Raw genomic sequence first — 16,514 nt, 5'->3', positions numbered from 1 at the left:
ACTTACTATTTATTCTCATAAAGTCGTTTTGTCTGTTGATGTCAACAAACATAAAGGATAAGTAACATAAATTACACATCAAATGAATATACACCCATGTCTTCTAACAATATAGATACAAAAAGTTCAATGCTAGTAAATTTAAAAAAATAACCTCATCTTGAATTTGAGAGTTTAAAAGAACATATTATGAGTATTGTCATTATTTTCAAAATTGCACATAAGTTATAAAATTTTGAATTATTGGCCCAAACACAAAATTTTTATTCAAAATTTAGAGTAAATTGATATCTATGTAAATGTTTTTAAGAATCAGTGTTCTGTTTGGATAACTGATACTCACCGTTTTATCTGATACAAGTCTAAAAAGTGTATTTATTTCCATTTATAAGAGTTAAAACTAGTAAATCATCAAATAAAATATACAGGTCATCACAGTTTTAAGATGCTAGTCATACATAAACAGAATCATATATGACTATCAGAAAATTGCAAAGTTCCTTAAACAGTGTTACCAACATTCTCTCTCTCTCCCCCCCCCCCCCAAAAAAAAACCCCCACACACAACTGGTTATGACGATATAATAGCATTCATAACAATTTCATGAAACTCTTCACAAAAATATACAAAATGTCTGTAAAAAAAAAATAAAGGAAATATATCGCGTAATAGACTTATTAAAGAAATTAATAAAAACAGAGTTATTACCCTTGGGTGCAGTATTTTAAAACTTATCGTTGATTATTCATCTATAGATAACTTAGACTTTTAAAGTAGTTTACTTTTAACAAGATATTTTTTACAATTAACTATCAGAAAAGACTCTAACAACATTTATGTTCCTATCATGCATCAATCTAAATAAATCATTCATTTTGCAAAATCTGATGACATCACAGGAGGGTGGAATTACTTAAACCAAATGATTTGAATTAGTTCCAGGCCTCTACTACATATATCATAAATACAAAATTGAAACACACGTCCAGGAGTATATTTGGATATTGACGATATATTGGATAAAACATAAACTGTAAAATCGTGCACATTTAGGACTATTTGATCAAGCAATTCTTCCGCCACAAAATATAGTCCTTTCCAAAGCCCTTTCAAAATTTAGCTGACGTGAAATTTTTCAACTGGATAGATTTAAGTAATAAATATATGATATGTTTGGACCAATGAAAAAGTATTGGGCCAGTATCTACACAGTTATAACATCCTGCGCAGTTGTGCTCAGACGTTAACTTCCTATTTCTCAATCTGGTTTAAGACAAGTATCATTATGACAAAATCGTAGGTAGGTTGGAAATCATGAGATTTAAGGTAAGATTTTTAAAGATTGGTGGCCCGAAGACCTGGATGATGGTATCGGGCAATTGAACTCTGACCTGTTCCTAACACTTCTGGGAAAAAATCTTGTCGATTACCAAAGTTTCCATAAATTAACCAGAAATATAGAGAAATAGAAACAACGTTACGCCGACGTTAACGAGCAAAAATATCCAAAAGCATAAAAAGTCAATAGCTGACGTCACGTCGCCCCATTCTACGTCAGCGTCCGCTGACTGTTTCTCTTCATTTTCGTCAATTTTCTCCACAACGGTAATGTCCTTTCCTCTGCGAGTACAACGTGTTTTAACGCATCTCAAGCACTGTCCGATCTTCACTATCCTCACAAAGAATTTCGATATACCGTGGTCGCTTTTTCTGTGATGGAGACGCAACTGAAGCCCCGATATGACAAGTACTAACTCGCCGATTACCATCTGAAGAATAACATAGAAACTCAGAGTGGACGTACTCTCAGAATTTGTTGGAAGTTCAGCGCTGATAATTGTCAGGAATACCGCAAACGACAAAAAGACTGTAATAGAATACGACATCTTCTCTCCTGCATCAACAGGAATTACAAAAACAAGAATGTTTAAAATTCCCAAGCAGATGATAGGGACAATCATATTCATGACAAAATATTGAGGTTTTCGTTTCAAATAAATAGTAAACGTTATTCTTGATTCATAGGTAGATTGAATTACTTCAGCTTTGGTTGATACTACCGTCCAAACACTGTTTTCCTGGAATTCATAATTATCTATCCCTTTGGAAGATTTTCTTATGCTAACTTCTGAATCGAAGTAACTCCATACGATGAACGTTATATCACAACTTTGCTCATCATAGGGATAATATGTGATGTCCATGGAACAACGGGTTTCCAGCACCTCGAACGGGTACCAGTTGACTTGGCCTTCATTAGTTATACGAAGCATGTGGAAATTTGCCCCCATTTCTTCGAACTTCTTAAAACCATTTTTCAGCACCAAGTCTGGTTTCCAGATTTCGTTCTGAAATGATTATACCATGGTTAAAGGTAGTATGTTCATATTTGTTTATAAATTTCTCCTTTCATTTCATATCATGTTCTTTGACCTTGTGACCTTGTATTTTTACCTACTGTTGATATGATATCTCCTGAATTGGTCGCGGTAACTCCGTGAGATCGGTCGCTCCGTAACCGGGAGGTCGTGAGTTCGAGCCCCGCTCGTGTCAAGGCCGCGTCAAACCTTAACACATGTAGTGATTGCTCCTTCGCCAAAAGCTCGGCATTTAGAAGTGAGAATCATGGGTATTTCGGATATGAACTTAAAATCGGAGGTCCCGTGCCGCGGCAGGCGTTGGTACGATAAAGAACCCTCACTGCTACGTGTACGTACAACCCTGCGCGCTTAGCATAGGTCTAACTTTGTGGTACTTCACCCTCAGCTGGTGACGTCTCAATATGAGTGAAAAATTTTCGACGGGACAAGCAATCAATCAATCATATTTGGTTTAAGAAAAATTCCGGGTGTGTGCTAAAACGCGGAACGGATAACGGAACTAAAAATCAAAAATATTTTTTGTTATATTATTGTTTTATGCGTGCATTAATTAATATCAATGCACATTAATTCATGTCAATCAAGATAAGGTACATTATTCAATTATTTTACGCACGGTCATCAATTTTTGCTCTCATTCCACTTAAATTATTTGTGTACCTATATATAGAGCTAGAAAATCGCCAAATTTGAAAGCCACGGATTGCCGACACGTTTAAAAAGGACATTCTCATCAAGGACAAAAGGGTGCAGAAAACTGCTGTCATAAAATTTGCGATCAAACAAAACTGAAAACTTTGTTTAAAATTTTGTGATCAAATTCTGTTCTGGCCAAAACGGGTAAACAGAAATAACGAATACAGCGAAGTCGTGAGAAATGAAGGACCGGGGTTCTGATTTTTTTTCATTTCCACAATTGCAAAACTTATCCAGACTTGGATTACTGTGTATACAGATCTATATGATTGTATTTATTAAATAAAGTTTTCCCGATTTATAATATAATATAGAAATATCATTTTAATTTGTGAAAGAAATATCGCGACAGTGTCCAGTCGGTATTCATTCGAACAAAATTTCCATGATACTCGCAGCACACAATTAATTTACAAATGTCAGTAGTCAGTTAATGAATGGATTTCTCTCTCTCTCTCTCTCTCTCTCTCTCTCTCTCTCTCTCTCTCTCTCTCTCTCTCCAAGCATATATACCTGAATGACATGAATTTCCTTAATGCCATTATTCCTGTCTGGAGTCCACGTCAGGAGTTCGTCATACCAACTCAGACTGATGTAACCTGTAGTGACCATCTTCTCGTCCACCTCATCTACTTCGTTCACAGTGGAGAGGAAAAAACTCACATCGAGGGTGATGGCGTCATTCTGGTCAGTCACTGGACGAACAGAAGGGTCGTAATCAGCAAACAGATCCGTCCTTAGCTTGTTAACATCAGCTGGTGTCGTCTGACATTGGACAGATCCTCCAAGACACACTAAAACTACATACCCGAAGGAAAGGTGCATCTTTGACTTAGACATTTGTCCTATAAGATAAGAGCGCGCTTTTTTCTTCTTTCGAAAAACAGGTGTGCTTGAATTTTCTGAGGATGAGGATGGATCGATTATTTTATCTACTTACACCGTCATGGATAACTGAATAAAGTCGGTCCGATGTATATCAGAGCAGTAAAGCGTTTTACATTAGCAGACGGTTATCTGGAGTCAGAGTGAGGTCACCAATTATTTCTCAAGAAGATTGAGCTTTTAGAAGTCTTTGAATGTTTTTCTTTCAGTAGACAAAATAAATGTTAATTAGGTGTTAATTTTCTACGAATTGTATTGAAGTGATATTCACTGACCGCTTGTTTCCGATTCTAAGAGGTATATACATGTGACATGAGGTTTCAAGATCGAAGACAGAGTTCCGTGGGGATCCGGGTTAGAATAGGTCCTTGAGCAGTACCCCATGCTTGTCGTAAGAGGCGACTAGATGGGACGGTTCTCCGGATGAGACCTTAAAAAATCGAGGCCCCATGTCACACCAGCTGTGGCACGATAAATTCCTTCCCGCTCAAACGCCGAGCAAAGGCCTAAAATTTGCATTCCTTCACCGGCAATGGTGACGTCTCCTTTTGAGTAAAAAATCAGATAAAAGTTTGAGTAATCTACATACAGGTATAATTGTAAAATCAGGTGACAATTAGCAATTGTTTCATGAAAATACATCAAAAACATGATCAATACATGTATCTAGTTACTTTTTTTCAGATCAGGCGCGCCATCAAATCTCCCAGACAGCCCTTATGACAAAATAAATCACCTCCTCGATCCGCTCCTTTATTTTTATGATGTCGCTATACGAGGAATAAAGGAGCGGATCGAGGAGCTGATTTTGATCAGATTGACAGATTTTGTACCACACAATTTAGGATTTCAGTGTATAACTCGAGATGACGTAATTCAGAAGCACACACGTAAACTCGCCAAATATCTCTTCACTTCCGGTTTTACAGGGTCTTGGATGGCTCTTAGGTACGCATACAAAAGAGGCCGCAGGAGATCGTGCAGTCTATATAAACACAGCCCCTTCTGAAGCCTGAATTGTTTCAATGATATTAATATACCGAGGTCATAACTTATTTACAGGAACAAGTGCCTTAGTGTGGATTAGTCCTCGAAAATCCCGAGACTAAACTAGTGTCAGTGCGGACCAATTACACGACGCATATCATCATTACTTATAAGGTTTTAGAACCTCTGCATGATTTTTCTGTTGTACATAGTTATCAATGCTGACACTTCGTAACTGGAAGGTCTTGAGTTCGACCCCGTGGGGACCCGGCTTAGAATAGGTCCTCAGTACCCCTTGCTTGTCGTAAGAGGCGACTAAATGCATGGGGCGGTCCTTCGGATGAGACCGCAAAAACCGAGGCTACGTGTCACAGCAGGTGTGGCACGATGAAGATCCCTCCCTGCTCAAAGGTCATAAGCGTCGAGCATAGGTCTTAATTTTGCAGTCCTTCACCAGCAATAGTAACGTCTCCATATGATTGAAATATTTTCGAGAGGGGCGTTAAACGATATTCAATCAATCGTGAGTTCGAGTCCCGCTCGTGCCATGGCCGCGTCAAACCTAACACATAAACATAGGCATAGGTAGTGATGGCGCCTTCGCCAAACGCTCGTGATTTAGAAGTGAGAATCACGGGTTTTTCGGGTGTGACCTTTGATAGGAGATCGCAGCAGGCGAACCCTTACTGCTGCGCGTGGTAATTAATAATCTACAACTTGTAACGTCTCAAAATGAGTGAAAAATTCTCGATGGGACCTAAAACAAATAACAACAATTAATGCTGACATGATATTGCTATTCATTTGTTCAAATTTTTTAGTTTCTAATATTGCGCCCCCCCCCCCCCCCCCCGATTTTAAAGGGTACCTGTAAAGTGCGAAACGAAATCGAAACGAAACGAAATCTGCCGAAACAAAACGAAATCCACCGAAACCTAACGAAACGAAACAGATTGTATAAACAAACTCTTTTAATTATAATAATTAAAAAATGGTATCTTAGAACCCTGTGAAAGTTACAACATATAAATAAAATTCGCCTCCCCTTTGATGTAGGCTTTCGGCTTGACTGATACAAAGTTTTGAAAGTTGGAAATTTAAGGGGTGGGGGGTGGGGGTGAGTAAGCACAAAATATCCGAAGTTGATTAAATACCATATGCAATTAGTTTCGGATCCATAAATTTCAGAACGGAGGGTTACAGTCTCACAAGTCAGAGGTCTGGGGAAACATTCTAAACGAGGAGTGGGGTCGCCGGCGCTGGATCCGCCTTTTGGGCATAAATACATGTTTCAGTATTTTTTGCTCTAAAGACAAATCTATGTATACATGTGGGTATTGTGTATTTGTATGTAGTGCATCAAACGGTGGACTCTGAGTATGTCCTCCCGTGCTCTTTGTAATTTCTGCTTCCCTTGTTCATAAGCCTTTTGATTTTACAAAATGCTGACCTCCTCCTGATATTATTGCATTAAAAAATCCGTTTTCCGTCCCGTTTTCAATTCTCCGTCTTAGCAACACCCCAAATGTATAGAGTTATCTTTAGACTCACTACATATCAATAATAATGTTTAATAACACATGTATATATATCTTACCGAATTGCATTCATATAATATGGTATACTGTTTAAGTTTTTCCATTATTGAAAGTACTCGCACCTAGCAGTTAGAGAGAAAATAAGAGGTTAAGAGTTCTTCCTGCTTTCAACTTTCTAAGACCCCAGCTTCTTCAAACAATGTATATATGTCCAAAGGCGGATCCAACGCCGGCGACCCCACGTCTCATTTAGTGTGTTTTCCCAGACCTCTGAGATTGTAACCATCCGATCTGAAATTTATGGATCCGAAACTAATTGCACATGGTATTTAATCAACTTCGGATATTTTGTGCTTACTCATCCACACACCCCCCCCCTTTCCAACTTTAGTCAAGCCGAAAGCCTTCATCAAAGGGGAGGCGAATTTTATATTTATGTGGTAACTTTCACAGGGGCCTAAGATACCATTTTTAATTATTATAATTAAAAGAGTTCAGTTTCGTTTCGTTTCGGTAGGTTTCGTTTCGTTTCGGTAGATTTCGTTTCGTTTCGATTTCGTTTCGCACTTTACAGGTACCCGATTTTAAAGCGTTTTTACTTTGTAGTGTGTTGTACAAAGAATTCCGAGTGCTGTATCTTACTTGTAAGTCAACAACTGATATTCAAATTTCGGATGACCATTAGAAATGCTTCAATTAAGCTTTGTGAACAATAAAAAATGGAAAACTAATATTTGAAAATTTTCAACCCAAATCATGTCCATGCGCTTTTTATATGAAAACGAACCATTTAAAATCTCTTGATATTCTACATGTATTAAATGATGACATCCTAAAGATTGGTATACATTTTTGTGTTGTCAATTTATGTGTCTCTCATACGTGCCTTCTACCGAACACTAGTGATCAAATATATCTATTTTCTGCTTGACTTTGATTTTTCATCTGTAAACCGTAAAGTATGAAACACAGGCTATGTTCAATACCTTTTGAATTAATAGCTCGAAGTAAAGTTACCAAAATAAGACAAGGGTATTAGCGTATAATTTAAGAATCCTTTCTCAACAGCAATGATGCTTTGTGTCCTTGTTAGCAGACATAAATTCTTTACGCCATGATGCCCAAATTAATCCAAAATGTCTTTTGTCAGTCAAGGGTGGTACGCAATTAATTTTTTATTCGTGTAATTTTGATGAAATATTCCTATTGAAGATTGACTCTAGCCCTTGCATGTTTATTAATTAATGAACAAAACAGTTCATTTTACAGGGGAGAAAAAATAATATGTTCATACGCATGGATGTTAAGTCTAGCATCAATCTTACCTTAGTCGTATATAATAAACAGATTATAATTATTCATCATCTTAGATTATACTTTTTAAAATGAATCGGGAACAAAATTTTGTTTCCGTACAGTTATGAGGGCTGTCCCAAAATAGGGTAAACAAAATTTTTCCTTACTGTCATCAAAGTTCTCGGAATATCGCTTATGCCATTAAATACAAGTCCGGATAAAATTCTGTTGTGTTTTACATTGTGAGTTACATTGGTGATAACCAAATCTTCAATTCAGTGATATGACGGTGAACCCACCTTTGGTGTTGCCATTTTTTTTTTCAGAATGCAAGCAACATACTGACATATCTAAACATCATAATTTCTTTTGAATTCCGTCATATAAAAAGACGCAAAAGAATTCTGAGAGAGAAAAAGCTGTAAAATATTGTTATAAAATACTTCATTTATTTAGTGTTCGGAACATTTTACAGCATTTTTCCCCGCGGAATGTTTTTTTCTTTTCTTGTTCGCAAATCAGACCCTATAAGTGTACATATGTGATTTCTTTCATTTGAGGAACGAATTAGACAGAAACCAATTTCGTTTCCCACCTCGCAGTTCGTGTTAGAAATAGGTGAACACTTCAACAATATTCGGCAACCACACGTAAGGATGCAAATTTGATCGATATTTTGGTGAAATTTTCAATTAATTCTGCCACTCCACCTAATTAACTAATACGCATGGTTTCTGCACATAACTCTGTAGCAGATACTGCTATGATTTCGGAAATTTCACGTCAAACAAACGGTGAAAACTCCAATTTTAGTGTGTGCCACTAGGGGTTACAGCTTTCAGTGGAGGTAGGGGGCAATGAACCAATCTCTAAGTTATTGGTTTTTAAGGAAATAGAAATTATTTTCAAAAATACGCATGGATTACAGCAATGAATTTATTCAGACGTTATGCCTATGTTCACTTTTTATGTTCTTTTAAATTACAACACATAAAAGTTTCTTTTACAAAACGTTATTAATATTTGGTAATTAAACACAGTAACCCTTTATCCATAACCACGTATTTTCATGCATGTACGAAAGGATCTAATGTAAAATGAATAATGTTATTTAAATTTTGATTGTGAAAATTCAACTTGTATAAAATATACTTATCTATTTATTATCTAATGTGTATAATTCAGTTGTTGATTGTCTTTAAATGAAAGAATAAATGGTTTCAATACGAAATTGGCCCTGTATTTTTCTAAAATGTGAAATTGTTGAACCCACTAATATCGTGTCTATTTTTGTTTGGCCAATCGCTCTTGGACCACCCCTAAAATACAAGAATTTAGCGTTGTAAAGTCTATATCCAACATGCCAAAACCTCTTTGTAACTAACCTGTATCACATATTGCTATTATTTTAGGTCACCTGAGTCGTTAGTCGTCGTCCGTTAGCAAGTTTACATGTTTAATTTCTTGAAAGCTACAAGGCCAATTGTTATCATTTTGTGATGTGGAACTTCGTTAGGATAAGAGGAATGTAAATTGTGAAATTTGTTATCTTAGCTCCCAAAATTACCACAACAAATGCCAAATTTTCAAAAATCTTCTTCTCTACTCCCACACGTGTGAGAAAAAACAAATGCATGGTTATGATGTACATGAAGCCCTTTACCAATAATGTGAAATTCACGGCCCCTTAGTCAGGGGTTCAGTCTCTAGGGTGGGGCAAGTTTGGCCATTTATTATAGCTATGTTAAATCTTTAAAAAACTTCTCTACTCTCAGTCCTGATTGAGAAAAATTAAATGCAAGGTTGTGATGTTCATGGACATCTCTATTGTGAAAATCATGGCCCCTGGATTAGGGGTTTAGGCCATAGGGTGGGGCCAATATAGCTCTCTAGTGAAAACGTATCAAATATTCCTTCTTTACTCTCAGACATACGAGAGGAAAAGCAAAACGTATGACCTATGTAAAGGCTTTGGTACTCGGACGACCGTTAAGGCCTGTGGGGCTCTTGTCTAAAGAGTAGAATCAGACCGCCTCCAAAAACAGCGAGTGCACTAGTGGAACTTTAACAACAAACCCACCCCCACTCTTTAGGCCAAAATGAAATATGTGTGTTTCCTATTTCACTCCTAAATATATTTAGGTAGGGTTGTTAGGTAAAAAAAAAAAATTCATTAAAACATTTTATTTGAAATCTACGTTTTTGATACGCTTTCAATACAGGTCTATATACATTACAAATAATACTTTTCACACATTTTAAAGATCAATTGATAGTAGTTTTAATGTAAATCAGAGAAACTCGAATGCAAAGTTAGCGTTCAATAAATTCTCAGGATATTGAACGCTAACATTCTCAAGATTTTACGCAGATTTTATAATAGACTATTTATTAGCTATATAATAAACATGTATATCAAAGAAAATAGAAATCCTGAATAAAAGGGTTATTGAACTTATATAGGTGAATATTGGCACTCGTTGGCTGTCAAAATGCACTCGCAAGCTCGTGCATATTTACAGCCAACTCGTGCCAATATTCACCAATATAAGTTCAATAACCCTATAATATTATCAATGAATTATTTAGGATCGGCAGCAAAAGGGTAGGTAGGGTCGGGAAACCGGAAACACACATACATTTTATTTTCGCCTTATTAGAGACATGTAGTCCATGCAAATTGTGACTGGATTTTGGTGTAAACACTACATCTTTTTCAGTTGTATAAAGACGAGTGTCCATTCCCTTTTTATTGCTATCATATTTTGGTCATATTGCCCACTGCAGCCTTTTTTCTTTAGTTTGGTGTACGTGTATGTTGTAACGTTCTTTTCAGTAGGTGTAACCAACGTTTACTTTTTCTTCATGCCATCACCCTGCAGTTACTAGCAAAATCAATTATAATTGAACTGAGAGTCTAAATTAAATTTCAAGCCTGAATATCACAAAGTAAATTTTAATCAGTAAAGTTTACAACTCTTTGATATTTTCATTTACATAGATTAAATATTTTAACATGTAAATACAGTGAAATATCTTTTCCGTGACAACAATACAATAAGCATTGCCCCAAAACGATGTCCCTTTTCTTAGATGACGTCAGTTTTGAAACCCAATTTTGGAACATCTTGATATAAAAACATTACAAATAATTCTCTGGTCAGAAATGTTAAAGGACACATCTCATGTTTTCAAAGTATACAATATTACATGCATTTTGTCTTCTTTATGCTTATAGTAATTAATTCTAATAGTTCGTTCGCCGAAATTTTGCGATATTTAACCACAATACACATTTAAATCTAAGCCCCGATTTCAAAAAGTCAAGTTAATTAGGTAGGTAGTCACGTGGTACAGTGACGTCACATGCGCCCTTCGGATTGTGAAAGTACTGCGAGATATTATTAAAAACTCAACTTTTAGGGGCCTAATTCATTTACCATGGGCAACATTTAAATCGATATTGATAAATTGTCCGAGTTTTATATGTGTTCGCCACCAGTGCACACATATAACGATGTAAATACCCAAATATAGCGAGTAAAGCGTGTATGAAATCGGCAAAATTGTGAGTAAATAATGTTTATATGGGCCGCTGTCTACAAACTGTTTGGGGATGTTATTCCTTTATACATCTGTAATTGGCGCTGTTTTTCTAAAATAAACAGTGCAATCATTATTTATTTTTGGATTAGACAAATTATGATACGTTAAATTGTTGACAATAAGGCCCTATGCCAAGCTATTGTCACGCGTGCATTTCGGAAAGAAAGAAAAAGACAACACACACACAAATCAATAAAAATATTCAAATTTAAAGTGGTAATCACATTATTTTATTTTGATAAAGCAATCTTATTACTATTTTTGAATTGTGATCTGCACGTCTTTAGGAAGTACGAAGTGGGAGCACGGCGTTATAGCCTACTGACGCACTCAAGATGCTACGAGTTCAATAAAGAAATTATTTTATAATTCAATTTAAAGTTAGGAAATACAATATTCTATTATTTGTATAATTAAAAGTTCAATTATTTTGTATTTTTATTTTTTGTCGTTGTAAATCTACCAGTTGGTAGAAGTTACATTGTATCGTCGATATATGTTGTTACAAGGTGAAGGTCAGTTGATCCGAGTGTGTATTGAATTTGAAGAGCAAAACAGAATGTATGCTATAGGCCTACCAGTGCTTATAGCTTCGATATATCCATTTTCTCGCAGTTTATCAGGGTGTCTGGCCAAGCGATGTTTGAAAAGGTGACTGGGTGTGTTTTTAAAGGTAAAGTTCTTGCTCCAACAAAAAAATTATCTACGTCTTTTTTCTCGTACCTTCCTTCGAAAAATTGAAAAATACTCAGTCTAAATCCTTTCTACCGACAACTAGTACACCCGAGCACGGCACAAAACATCTTAATGCATTATTATTTACAAGCCGTTAACGTGACAATTGGTTTTTTGTCGATTAAATCTAATCTGTTTATGAAATGGCTAATAGATGTTTTCAAACCCGAGGGCGCACATGACGTCACACAAAATGGCGCGTAAACTAGCGAAAGAAAATATGCATATCGCAAGATTTGAATTTCATTGCTTTCAAACTCGAAAACTACGCAAAATATTTCATTTAAAACATATTTAAAGTAGTTTTAGGCATAAAAAGAGTTAATTTTGCTGAAAAAATGAAAAAGTTTAGAAACATGCGTTGTGTCCTTTAATATACATGTACAAGCGACATTTCAAATCAAAGAATGATTACATCGCAAAGATGGTTTAATATTAATCTTAAATCCAAATGACACTTTCTTAAACTCATCACATTATGATTGGTTCATTGCCCTCTACCTCCACTGAAAGCTGTACCCCCTAGTGGCACACACTAAAATTGAAGCTTTCACCGTTTATTTGACGTGGAATTTCGGAAATGCTACAGTGTTATGTGCAGAAAGCATACGTATTAGTTATATTATGTGGAGTGGCAGTATAATTGAAAATTTCGCCAAATATCGATCAAATTTGCAACCTTACGTGTGGTTACCGAATATTGTTGAAGTGTTCACCAATTTCTAACACGAACTGCGAGATGGGAAACGAGTAAGAGTAAGCGCAGACATCACTGTGTTCCGTCGTATGTTAATATAAGACTAGTTTTATCTCTATAGCTGTAACCAAGCTAAATATGTCAACTTGTCTAGTAAAACACGCTTCGAATTCCGTAACCCCTAAGGTCACTATTCCGCACCCCCGTTGTACACGGTGAAGATCATAACTTTTGAATGCTGAGTGATAATCTTTCATGTTTCGTGTAAGCATTCCTTCTTATGAATCAAAATGTTTTATATTGTAATCTTGACATTGGATTATGATCTACTTTAAGAAAAGTTGACCTCTGAACTATTTAAGGATTCTGTGTCTAGATTCCTTATGGCAAGACCTTACATTTCATAACATGATATTTTATATCTTGTGACATTGTATTCATGGTTATATCGTGACCCTATGGGACTAGGTTGGGGCCACAATATGGGGCCAAAATTTTTCATAGGAATAAAGATTGCAAAAAATCACAATAGCTAAACAACAGCAGGGCCAAGGCGGCTCATGTGAGCGATGTGGCCCATGAGCCTCTTGTTTATATGTTTTCTCTGAACTTCCTCGAATCGGATATACATATACATTTTGTATTGTAGCACTTATGAGTTAAAGATATTTTGGGGTACACCTGCTGATTTTAAAAATGATTATTCTAAGTTCCCCTGCATTTTTACCCGGGCGCATCCAATATTGACACCTAAAGAAAATTATATTTACATTTATGATTTTTTTTATTTTGGAAAACTCTAAAAGAAACACTGTCGCTCATTCCTAGAAAATCAGATAGCAAAATTACGGGGAATTCTGTATTTTGTCGTCTTTTCGACTTTTGGATGCATAAAAAGTATGACACACCCTGATGATTGCTGATACTACTTGAAGGCAAGTTCTACAAATCATAGTGTAAGAAAACAACCCTTTTCATGGGCGTGTTATGTAACGTTGGCGGTACTCTTGCTGGTTCTGGGTATGAGTTGTTTTCCACAAGTCGTCCAACCATCAGTTTCGTATCTCAGGATCAGTTGTTATAGCGAACGCAATGCCCTCTGGTGTAATAATGAGGCATAAAATGACGAATGCAATGAAGTATAATGGGATTATCAAGGGAAACGGAACTACAGATTGAATCTCGATAAATCAAGAATGTCAGATTGTAAATTCTAAGTTAGAATTATATAAAATGCACCGAATGCAATAAGGTAAGATGGAATTAAGGATGTCATATATATTGTAATCAAGATGTAAGAATGAAGCAAGACGAGAGCAAATAGAAAATGTAATAATGTGTCATGGCAGTTATGGTGTCATGAGCTTAAAATTTAGAATTAAGAGTGGAAATGTTATATAAGGTAACATGGATTTAAAAATAGAGTAAATAAGAATACAAGAAGGATGCATAGAATTATGGCTCTAATTCTCTTCCATACGCACTAAAGGTACACAAATATTTCACGTATTGAAAGGAACCTCTGATTGTGCACTGTTAAGTGTTGAATCAGACAGACTTCAGTTGACTGTGAGTCCACCTGAACTATCACTAAGACATTTCCCTGGGGGTATTTTCTCTCACCTCAAAAGGCTTGCTGAATTTCGCTGATTTACCTGTTCTGTTGAAAAACAAACATATTCATACTGATGCAGCGTGTTGTGATGCAGAGATAGAAGAACCGTTTAATGCCGTCGGTCATGTGTATGTGTGTGTGTGTGTGTGTGTGGTGGGGAGAGGTAGTTGTGTGTGTGTGTGGGGGGGGGGGGGAGAACCGTTTAATGCCGTCGGTCATGTGTGTGTGTGTGTGGTGGGGAGAGGTGGTTGTGTGTGTGTGTGGGGGGGGGGTCCTCTGTAACATTTTCTTTAGATCCGCCTCTGGTGGCATTAATACCGGTCTTTATTGTTTTTCTTTCAATATTTAATTACAAACAAAACAGAAATAAGGTGTCAGGTTAATTTTACGGCCCATGGCCTGTTTTGTCTTATTGGTATATATATGCTTTATTCGCCATTTTTTTCCACAGATTTTCTTTTTTATTTCATAAAGAATTGATGTATTGAATATCTATACATACACATTACGCACGGTACTGTCCATAAAATGTTTTCGCTCGTGGGACTATTCTTCTAGGACTTTCATAGTGGTGCATCTTTACCCTCTCCTCTGACTCAAGTGCGATAGGAATCGGGTACATTGTTTTCTTGCCAATACGAAAACGAAATCCAATGGAAACCTCTTCAATTGGTAGGCAGTCTTCCGCTATAAGTGCTGGAAGTTTAGATGACTGCAGGGTAACTTTGTTCGGTCGAAGAATTTCACGATGTGCGAAACACTCTGGTTCTTTCCGTTTCAAGTCCTCTATGCAGAAGTATGTTTTGGGGTAGGAGTATCTTTCTGGATGGAAAGCCAAGTTCGTGATGGGTGTTTGGTAACATGGTTCCGATTTCATAGTTCGGGTGTTACAAGTCAGAATTCGCCTGTTGTGAAGAAATGTTCGAGCTATGTACACGGGTAAATTCTTTCCAGAAGTTTCATTTGAACAGTGATAATAAATTGCCGGTTTTGAGGACTTTGCACAACAGTGTCTGTGAACTGTTCTAGACGTATGTACTTGCTCTGTAGAATCAGACGAATCACCATCTCCTGATTGTTTTGACAGTGTCACCTCCAGTTCTGTCATGGCTCTCGCTTTACAGTTTTCGCAGGTTATTTTCCGCCCAGGTAGATTCATGGTGCATGTTTCATTATCAATTGCATCAAAATGACCAATCTTAGGCAAAGTCATGCTCGTAGATCCCTTATAATCACGACACATATATTCTTGTCGCGCTTTGTGCTTTGGAATGGCAACTTCACTACCTGTATTCTCACCTTCCCGATCTAATCCTTGATGAGGAACCGGTGGAGACTTTTTTATGGTCGTGGTCTTTTGATCTTTGGTGCCATTCTCTTGCTCACTTCCTTCTAACTGTTGTAAATACTTTAAAGGATCTAGTACAACAGTTTTCTTTCCGGTCTTATGATTTCCATATTTCTTCGTCAGCGCCCGTAAACTGTCGTCTGTTGCCTTCTTACCGCGAGACGTAGATTTCTTGTGGTGCTTCCGCCGTGGATGGGATTTGTGTAGAGTTTCTGTCACATCAGCACAAATTGGAACCACCACTTTGATCTGTGTATTTGGTTTCGAGTGTGGCTTTTCCGGTTTCCCAGATGCCGGGTAATCATCGTTAGAGTCCGTCATTTGATTGGTTTCGCTGTGAGAATCTTGCGACACATCTTGCATTAAGTTTAATTTCTCTCTGGTGGTCTCTATTAGAATTTTGGAACTGTTTACAAAGGCAGAATGCCCGTCTTCTATGCCATCTGAAATACGAAATACTTGTGTGTAATTACTTTTAAATATTCAACATTACGGCGGATGTAGTGAATTTGCTCTTACGTAACATACGGTGTGCACTTAATGCTGCCATTTTGTACTGTGGTAAACGTCTGTAAATTTCATGGTTTCTGACGTGATCCCGGCAAACCCGTGCACGGATTTATCTCCGTCGTCATTAAAAATTAATGCATTCAATCCAGGTATGCGTGACCATTGTCGTAAAAGATAAAGAAGCCATTAAGATTTTCAGTTTTATCCCTTTCTCGCGTG

At 36.7% G+C, this 16,514-nt stretch overlaps 2 protein-coding genes across 2 annotated transcripts; both read right to left on the bottom strand.

Moving 5' to 3' along the window:
• Positions 1-539: 539 nt before the first annotated feature.
• Positions 540-3,903, bottom strand: LOC125660247 (acetylcholine receptor subunit beta-like). Its single transcript, XM_048892080.2, has 2 exons — positions 3,592-3,903; positions 540-2,349 (listed from the first exon to the last, which is right to left on the bottom strand). Exons 1-2 carry the CDS (start codon positions 3,901-3,903, stop codon positions 1,447-1,449), a joined length of 1,215 nt encoding a protein of 404 aa, XP_048748037.2. The 3' UTR covers positions 540-1,446.
• A 10,839-nt stretch (positions 3,904-14,742) lies between these two features.
• LOC125660246 (uncharacterized) lies at positions 14,743-16,335 on the bottom strand. Its single transcript, XM_048892079.2, has 2 exons — positions 16,314-16,335; positions 14,743-16,228 (listed from the first exon to the last, which is right to left on the bottom strand). The coding sequence occupies exons 1-2, from the start codon at positions 16,333-16,335 to the stop codon at positions 14,943-14,945; spliced, it is 1,308 nt and encodes a 435-aa protein (XP_048748036.2). The 3' UTR covers positions 14,743-14,942.
• Between the last annotated feature and the right edge of the window lie 179 nt (positions 16,336-16,514).

Source organism: Ostrea edulis, chromosome 9 (genome assembly GCF_947568905.1).
Source record: "Ostrea edulis chromosome 9, xbOstEdul1.1, whole genome shotgun sequence".
Classification (NCBI taxonomy): Eukaryota; Metazoa; Mollusca; class Bivalvia; order Ostreida; family Ostreidae; genus Ostrea; species Ostrea edulis.
The sequence above is the reverse complement of the archived record's forward strand: the minus strand, read 5'-3'. Positions and strand labels throughout refer to the sequence as shown.

What these genes read in the sequence shown, in the direction of transcription:
- LOC125660246 (XM_048892079.2), bottom strand. Translation starts at nt 16,335, where the DNA reads ATGGCAGCATTAAGTGCACACC. An exon ending in GGCAGCATTAAGTGCACACC is followed by an intron (nt 16,229 to 16,313) that starts GTATGTTACGTA and finishes TTCGTATTTCAG; the next exon opens with ATGGCATAGAAGACGGGCAT.
- LOC125660247 (XM_048892080.2), bottom strand. Translation starts at nt 3,903, where the DNA reads ATGCACCTTTCCTTCGGGTATGTAGTTTTAGTGTGTCTTGGAGGATCT. An exon ending in AGGAAATTCATGTCATTCAG is followed by an intron (nt 2,350 to 3,591) that starts GTATATATGCTT and finishes TAATCATTTCAG; the next exon opens with AACGAAATCTGGAAACCAGA.